The 8,973-nt window shown below is 49.4% G+C and overlaps 1 protein-coding gene across 3 annotated transcripts in view; it reads right to left on the bottom strand.

Moving 5' to 3' along the window:
- MAP3K4 (mitogen-activated protein kinase kinase kinase 4) overlaps window positions 1–8,973 on the bottom strand; it is a 62,121-nt gene that overhangs the window by 28,355 nt on the left and 24,793 nt on the right. For all 3 annotated transcript variants that reach the window (XM_023523440.1, XM_023523439.1, XM_023523438.1), the window contains exons 5-8: window positions 6,032–6,189; window positions 2,755–2,868; window positions 1,205–1,304; window positions 1,017–1,100 (exon numbers count right to left, since the gene is read on the bottom strand). In XM_023523440.1, the coding sequence (XP_023379208.1) occupies window positions 1,017–1,100; window positions 1,205–1,304; window positions 2,755–2,868; window positions 6,032–6,189 (456 nt within the window). The remainder of the gene's footprint in view (window positions 1–1,016; window positions 1,101–1,204; window positions 1,305–2,754; window positions 2,869–6,031; window positions 6,190–8,973) is intronic.

The following is an 8,973-nucleotide window of genomic DNA, read 5'->3' as shown; positions in this document are numbered from 1 at the left end:
AAAAAAACAAACTAGGAAAAGACAAGCAGGATTGGGGAAGATGTGGGAGGGACGTCAGATCAGGGCAGTGAGGGGAAGGGCAAGTAGTCCAGCTCAGTGTGACCCGCTGTGACCCGGTGTGACTGTGACTGAGTGCAGACAGGCTGCTGGGGGAGCCCTGGAACGTCCCTCCACTCACAGGACACCCTCTCATTTCTTTATTTTCAACAATAAAGAAAATACTCTTCAGGAAGGAAGGTCAGCCTGAGAAAAACCTCAGTCAGTGCTAGTTTGCGGAACAGTTTTCGAGCGAAGCGGCTCCCAGACAGCAAAGCCCTGACGTGGGCACTGAGGGTCAAGGTCTTCAGTGCAACGATGAAGGAAGGACCCGTGAGACTGGGCAGACACTTGACTCAGTTCAAAGGCAAAAAATGTTAATACAGATTTGCTAATTAGTTTTGGTGGGGGCATCATAAAAAGCCTCTGAAGATCGTTTTAACAAGGAATACAGACGCAAGTATGTCATGCAAGTCACACACTGATGGGGGTAAGATGTAATGGTGGCTTTGGGTAAAATTTCTAGTAACGTCATCACAGCTAGATGCTAAAAGTACTAAATCTCAAACAACGGAAGTGGGAGCAAAGGTGATGACTCAAGAAGCGGCTCCCGTGATGTCTAGGATACCGATACCAAAAACTCGTACAAAACGCTTGAACTGTTTCAGGAAACATCAGAGTGGAAAACAAAGTCACTTTTAATCGACATGTTATTTTACATACATTAAATATACAGGTGTAACTAATAAAATTATAATATGAGTAAATATTTGCTTATTTTATCCGCATTTTGAAAACAAGTTAATAAGTCAAAGTATGAAAAACTTTGTTTTTCTAATTATGTCATCGGGAAATTGAGGGATAATCCCATAACCGGGGTCAATACATGGCCTGCAAAACCTAAAATATTTACTATCTGGACCTGCTTTAGGTAAAGGAAGAAAGGCAAAGTGTGCAACTCTACTACCTTAAACACTTACCTTAACGTACTGTTTTGATTTCAGAACTTCCAGAAGGTCTCTAACTGGAGCGGAAAGTATGAACTCGGCAGCTATTTCCAGGTCCTAGGATCACAGTGACAAAGAAACTTCTTTAGGGTTGGCTTCTTAAAAAGCAAGAAAAAAGAAAATCAAGTAGCCAGTAACAATCATTCGGATCACCGACTCACCTTTCTCAGCATCTTGGCAAAGCCGAGAGCTTTGGAGGCCCTCTCTCTGGCTTCGTGAAAGAGCTCTTTCAGGGCCCGGCTGATCTCTATCACAGACCTCCTGCAGGGTGATTGCCGGCCAGTGAGAGCACACCAGGGCGTGCGAAGACATACGGAACAATGAGACAACGCAAATCACAAACCACGTAAATAAAGACTGAAAATTTTATACATGAGAACAAACAATTATCAAGAACGTGTTCAAAATATTCAGAAGCTTGCTCTCCAGTCTTCCAGAAAATACTCGTATCCTAAATAAGCAGGGCACAGTTAATCACTTTTAAATGACAGTAAGCTCAATTTTCTAAGGATTTTATTATGATAATTTCCTGGAGTTTGAGATAAGTCCTTGACTCCCAGCTCATAAGCTAACTGAGAAGGCATATCTCCAGTGGTGCCCAGGTAAATGTTTAACAGCTGGCTCCGCCCAAACTACTGTCTTACTTGGGGTTTGGTGACTTTCATGGTATAAATACTCCCACTGTAGCTGATTTCAAGCTACCAGTGTGACACTACTGAGCGATGACTTGGGAAGAGATGTGCATAGTCGCCCGCTGCTCCTCGGGAGCCAGGACAAGCCAGCGCCCGCACACCACTGCACCGAAGCCCGCTTTCCAGACCCCTCCCTAATAAGCTGCTGGAGCGTCAGAAGAGCCATTCTCCAGTCACCATCCTAGCTCCTGAATCCCCGTTTTTATTCTGAATCCACCACATTACCTCTCAAAACTGCAAGACCTTCTACAAACCAATTTATTCCGTTTCTCAGCTATTCGGTACTTTCCTAGGTGAGAATCTATGTGGTTAACTACTTCTTTTTAACTGACACAAAGACATCTCAGGTATTCTGAAATCCAAAATGTATTTTTATCCAACTCTGGATAGTGAGAGAAAACATTTCAGGCCTAGAGAAGTCAGTGTCACCGGAGCATTGCCTGACACTGCTGATAACTGGCCACAAAATGGCTATATGACTGATATACATGCCATAAAAAGAGCGATCTCACATGGTTCAAGCTAACTACTACTGCACAGAATTCGGAGAAATGCGACAAATGAGTAAGCTATGGTTTCGTGTGCATAAGCTTAAAGTTCAACAGAAGGCGTAGGCTAAGCATAAAACAATAAAACAGCAAATGTCACTTAAAGGTGTGAATGGACTGCCACGGTGGTTTAAAGGACAGACACGATTAGCTGAAGACATTCCAGCACGTGCAGATTATTCTGCTCTCCTCTACTCATTTTTAGTCAACTGAAACTGTCTCCCCTTCCTCTGAGGACACTAATTTTTATGAGGCTACATGAATTCTAAGTGCGCCTTCAAGGAAAGTTTCACATAGAACCATAACTAAGAGATCACATGAAAAAACACAGAAACAAATCCCTTTACATCTACCGCCCAAGTTCACAAAGTCCGACATGATTCGATTGGAATACGGCTGATTTCGGGCTCGTTGCCACGAGCAGAACTGTGTGAAATAAGCAAGAGGAGAGGAAAGAAAACGCAGCCCGACCTTATTTCGTCGGAAGCACTGTCATCGGCACTGGCCCAAAGCTCAGCGCAGCGCTCCTGCAGGCCGGACTCCAGGAAGCTTCCCGTGGACTTCAGCAGCATGCCCGCAATGTCACTACGGGGACAGGAACAAAGTCACCCAGGGGAGGAAGTTCTCGCGCGTCCTCACTGGTGAATGAGAAACTAAAAGGTTCAGCTATTGTTTCAATAGTTAAAAATGACTGAGAAGTTTTTCTCTTAATATAAGATCAAGATTAATGTGAAAAAGTGGAAATCTCAATCGCGACAGGTATCTTACCTTTGTTCTATTACCAGATAAACTTAACATCTTAAATAACAGTCATAGTAGCTATGTAATTATTACGCAATGTTATTTTCATCTTAAACAAATGTTCAAAATGATATAAAATGCCTTAAATACATACCTATAAGATTTTTTAAAAACTTAACAAATAAGAAAACCAAGTGAATTTCTTAAATGCAACTTTTTACAAATTCGCTTCACAATTAGCTTTTCGTCGTCGATAAACATGAAACGCTCTGTATAGCTGATGCTTCTCACTGAGCATACGATCTAAGTGCCAGGTTAAAACCTGAGCGTGTAAAATAAATCTGAACAGGTCCTGCGAAATGTCGACAGCGGCTGGACCTCTAGGCTATCCGAGAGGGCTGGTGACAGTGAAAAGAAGCGGGCCAGCATGCTGCCGGGGGCAGGCGGGGCAGGCGGGGCACGCTGCCCGCGGGAGCCCGGGAGAGGCGTAGAACCCAGTGGCAGGCGTGGTCTCCACGGGCCTTGTGGGCCCTGCGGAATTTTAAGTAGAACAACAGTGGCAAGAGGGGCTCTGCCAGGAAGAGGATGGCAGAGGGGGAAGGGAAGTCCGGGAAGAGCGACGAGGACTCTCGGAGGGCGTGACGATGTGCTGACAAGGGGCCTGGCTGCGCCGAGCGACTGTCTGACCTGAAAGGGTGGAGGCGGGAAGCAGACAGCCATGCCGAGGAGGCCGTGGACATCGCTCTAGTTGTCCAGCCTTCGCCTGGGGTACAGGCGGTGGGCTTTGAAAATGACAGAGTAGGAAAGCGACCTGATTAGAGACACACAGCTAAGAACAGCGGTATACAAGGGTTTCCAGGACGGGCGCACTCAACAAACACTGAGTATGGCGTGTCCTGAGGGCAGTGAAGCAAACAGATAAAGCCCCTCCACTGAATGGAGGCTGAAAACAAATAAAATGAAGGAAAACACACAGTATGTCAGATATTAATAAGCGCTATGGAGAGAAATACAATAGGGAAGAAAGCTAAGGAGTGTTCGCAGGTAGGAATTTCAATTTTAAACACGGAGAAGGTGACACCCAGTCAGAGAGCTAAAGGAAGTAGAGCGACGAGCCGTGGGACTAGCTGGGGGAGAGTGGTCCCAGCCGAGAGACCAGCAAGCACGAGGAGCCTGCGGGAGGCGCGCGGGGCGTGCCCAGCCTGGGTAGGGCAGCACCGAGGCCAGCACAAGTGGGCAGCAGGCCCGAGTGAGGAGGACAAGGACTTCACGAAAGGGCAGAGTGCATCAGGTCTTTATTGGCCGTTTTCAGGCCCCGTCTCACTTTTACTTAGTAAGATGGGAGCCACGGGCACCTTTGCAGCAGAGGGGAAAACGGCCTGATGTACATTTTAACGAGATCACCCTGGCTACGGATGGTGCTGAGAATGAAGGACAAGGGTGAAGGGCAGAAGCAGAGCCACGGCGATGAGGGGCTGGGGAGAGCAGACGCGTGGGTGGTGAGCACAGGTCAGGCTCCGGGCACATCCTCAAGGGACAGTCCAGTGGATCAGCGACAGAAAGAAGTCGGGTTCATTCCAAGACGGGCTGAGCCCGGGGCCCGCCTACAGAGTGGACGCTGTGCTAAGAGCACGGACGCAGCCAGGATGTGGCAGAACAGCGGCGGGCCTGCAGCGGGCCGCGGAAAAGCTCTGGGCGCTTCTCAGGATGCGGGACGTGAAGGGGAAGGCCAGAGATGGCGCCGGGTACAAAATCTGAACGACAGGCAACGGGGAAAACAGAAAGACTGACGGGAGGAAATGAGGGTGCAGCGAGATTACGTGACATGAACTGGCAGTGAAACTATTCAGTCACCTTTATAAAACATTTCTTCACCAAAGCTTGAAAGCCTGGAAACAGAAAACGCAAACAGAAGAAGCTGGAGGCCAAGCTGAACTGGGGGAGTTCATGGGGGGCGAGCGAAGGCCTTAGGAAGGCCGAGCGTGGGAACTCATCTGAAGAGGAAAGCAGGACCGGGCTGGGAACTGGCCTGCGGGGTGGGGAGGGCTCGGTCACTGAAAACGGGGCTAGAGAAGACAGAACGGGTGGTCAGGGCAGAAAACTGAGCACAAGATTCTGAGACACCTAGCATGAGACAGAGATCGGCGTACTGGACAATGGGTTCCTGGAGTGAGAAGCCGTGTCCTAAAGGAGGCGCTGGGGCGGGGGACACGAGCTGGGCAGGAGACTCACAGAGGAGATGGAGGTAAAACGCTATTGAGGCAGTCGGGGGAGGCGGCACCAGCAGGCGGCAGCAGCAGCGTCCAGAGCCAATGGGACTGGCCCCGTCAGTCAGCCGGGCAGTGGCCCAGCACAGGCCACTGAAATGCGCCCGAATCCACATCAGGCGCCTGAACTCCAGACACTCACTCTCTAGAACAAACAGATCAGTGACCACACTCCCCCATCCATGGCTTTCCTGTTTGTTTCTAACCCTTCACCGCATGTGTGCCCTGAGACAGCGACCCTGTAAGCAGGGTTACAGCCCCAAAGCAGCATCGCTGAAAATACCTACTTCGGGGCTCCGAGTGTCCCCAAGACCGATGCGCATAGGTCTACAGGTTTATTCTGCTCTCCGGAGGCCCGGATTCTCTTCCTTCTCGTATACAACCAAGAGCGTTTACACTAAGGCAGGATTTCTCGACTTCGAACTTGACGCCTGGCGTGGGTGACCTTTTGTGGCAGGCAGCCCTGTGCACTGCAGGGTGCTCTGCAGCGGCCCTGGAGCCCCTCAGTAGGGGCACCTCCCAGTCAGCACAATCAAACCGCGTCCAGACACTGCCCAGCGGCCCCAGGGACAAATAGGCCTGGTTGAGAACCACTGCTCTAAGGGAACCGACACCTTGTGGAGGGGCACACGACATGCGTGAATGGCTGCCGTGTCACGTGACGACACTCCAGCACAGACAAGACACTGCTGAGCGGACTGGGGCTGGGAGCGAGGCAGGCGGGCGCACGGGGTCCCTACCAGAAAAGCTTTCCGGCCTGAGCTTCTCCTCCCCGGATGTAATGGGTTATCTCTTTGGTGAAATTCCATTCTTCTTCTAACAGATTTTTTAAACTATGAGATGCTTGAGGTAACTGCTGTAGCATTTGGATCCAGCTTCTCATGTAATCAAAATATACCTTAAAATGAAAAAAAAAAATGCAAAAGGAGACATTAGAGAATAGAATTCAGCAACTCACGTCTGTCAACATGAAAGCTATGCATCGGGCGGCAGGGGGAGCGTGGACGAGGGGCCGCAACCTGCAGCACGAAGACGCGAGGCCTCCGTCCTGAACCGTCTCAGTGAGGATTTTTATTAAATCGTAGAAGTCGGCACCTCGGCAATTTAACGTGATTCACAATCCCTTCAAATTACTAAGAAAAGAACTAAAATGTTCACAATGTCTAAAAAAGTATAATGATTTCATAAAAATCAAAATAACAGCACCCAGAAATGTTCGTTATTAACATATCGCAAGCATTACTTCCTTAAGAGGTTGGGATCTTCCTTCATCACTTACTTTAACTTTAGACGGCACCTCACGTGTTGAGAGGAGGATATGATCACACTTCGCACCATCCCCTCCTGACATCCAGATCCTTGTGATAGGATTTTTCAAGGCTCAGGACACATAAATTATGACCTGCAACCAAAACACCTGACCGTTCCCTCGCGCGACAGCCTCCCGCTGCTCGGCTCTCCTGATTTCTCTGTGGCTTTAGTCGCATTTTACTTTCAGTTTTTCTCACGACAGGTTCACAAATTGCTATAGCACCAAATATCGCCATCTATGGATTATTTTACTGAAAAGAAAACTGGACGTGGTATACAACATCTGAGTTACACGCTCTCTCCCTCTGGACTTTTGAGGCATTATTCCGGTACTGCCTAACGCTGTGCACTAGGCCAGCATGAAGAACTCTGAGGCCAGCCTAATCTCCCAGCCGTCACCACTCTCCCCAAGCACGCCCTGACAGTGACTGGTCCTCTCTGCTGAGGTGCTCACAGGGTTCTTTCTCTAGTCGTGGGGCTCAGTTCCTTCATCAGGTGACAGCTTCAGGGTCACTTCAGAAATGGATGTTTTCTGAGACCCAGTAACAACTCTCAGTAGTCAGATTTCGGGCCTTTTCTTCATTTCAAGAAAACTGTCTTCTGTTCTCTCTGGATGCTTCTAGGTCCTCCGCCCGGCTGTGCATAGCAATATCCAACCCTGGGTCCGCCATGAATGCAGCTATGTGTGTGCAACCTGCAATTTACGGGTCTACCACCGCCCTGTCCAAATGAATAAGAATAATACGTACGTACCCAGGACTCCCCTTGCGCTTCCTCGGGTGCTCCTGCACCTCCACGGCTCCCCTGAAACCGGGCTGTCTCCTGAGGCCTGCACTTCTCCCTTACGGCCTCTCGGGGGGCAAGTGTCTCACTCTGTACCCTGAGAGCTCAACAGTGGGCACCCTCATGCTCCCCACTGCTACTTCCAAACCACGGCTCTTACGCAGTCTTATTTGTAAGTAAGAAATGCCTGCCCCTTTAAGATTTATGTCGTCAGACCATCAACGCCCCCTCTTCACACTGTCACCTACTGATTTCCAACTGTTCATCGCCCTTCGTCGCACTCCTGCGGGCCCAGCACCGGCTCCTTCTGAACCCTCATGCCTCTCCCCGCAGTCGTGTGGCACTGCCTGACCCACGGACCGGCAGCTGCGCCACCAAAAGAGGCCCTGCCTGGTCCCTGCGTCTGCCTGAGGCCATGATGACCCCCTTGCCATGCTTCTGTGGAACCCCGCGTTCCAAAGCCGCTTCCCACCGTGAAGCCCGCGTCTGCTGCCTTTCCTGCCTGAAAAGTCTTTCAGTCTCTCCCTCTCTTAATTAAAAAGTTAGGGGGCTTAAAAATACTCTCACAAATATCACTCCCATTACCAGTGTTATAGACTCCCTCATCGTTCTTTGTTTCAGAATGAACAAAGGTTAGTCCTCTGTCATCTTCGCTTTGGCCGTTTTTCAATAAAAAGTATCACGAAGGGAACTTCTCTTTGGTCCTCTCTTCACTTCTCTCTGCTCTCCCTTCAGAGGCCTCAGTGACCGATTTCTATGTTACCTAGTGTCTATGCTTTTTAAACAATCTGTTATTGCATAAGCTACGATGTACAGTATCGTTTTGTGTAAGTTTTCAATTTCTTACATAAACTGTGTTACAACACACCTATGGACTTTCAGAGGAACTCCGAGCGTCCCTCAGAGGAGCCTCCCTAACTCCACACGGACTCAAGTCACACTGTTCGAGCCCAGGAAAGACCCAGGCACCTCTGCCTCGCCTTTGCTGTGGTGTGACGGTCACATGATTATTTAACCGCCATTCCCCACCGTTCTTAAACTCCAAGCCGGAGTCTATGCTCCTCGCTGACTCCTCAGGAGCTGGCGTGACGCCTGCCCAGCACAGCATGCAGCGGACACCCAGAAATGCCACACCCGGTAACACCTGTCGGGTGGAAAACTGAACCTTTTCTGCTCCTTTGCGCTTTATGCCTCTCCAGGAACGCTAGCTATGCCCGTCCGCATTCTCCCGTGTGTCTTCTACAAATATCACAGCTCGCTCAGCATGTTCGCATTTTCAGCCTTTTAAATTCTTTTTATTTAGGTCCTTAAATCTGTCTACTGCATGTTCCTACATCATATGTTTATTGTGTTGGTGATTTCTAAGGCCAGGGCCAGGGAAATGGGCTAAGATGGTTCACAGCTTCAGTCTGGCTCTGCTGCCTCAAACGAATGCTCACCGAGTTACTGCCTTGGACCAGCACGCATTCGCTCCTCCGTGTTCAGGTCAGAAGGATAATGCGGCGCAAAGACCCCTGGTCACCTCTGCTGTGCATCGTAACTTGCTAATCAGTGCTTGCCCTCAGCCTGGGCCCTCACTCTCATCCGC

The sequence above is a fragment of the Pteropus vampyrus genome, unplaced genomic scaffold, assembly GCF_000151845.1.
Source record: "Pteropus vampyrus isolate Shadow unplaced genomic scaffold, Pvam_2.0 Scaffold392, whole genome shotgun sequence".
NCBI lineage: Eukaryota > Metazoa > Chordata > Mammalia > Chiroptera > Pteropodidae > Pteropus > Pteropus vampyrus.
Note: the sequence above shows the minus strand (reverse complement) of the source record. Positions and strands in the feature narration are given on the sequence as shown.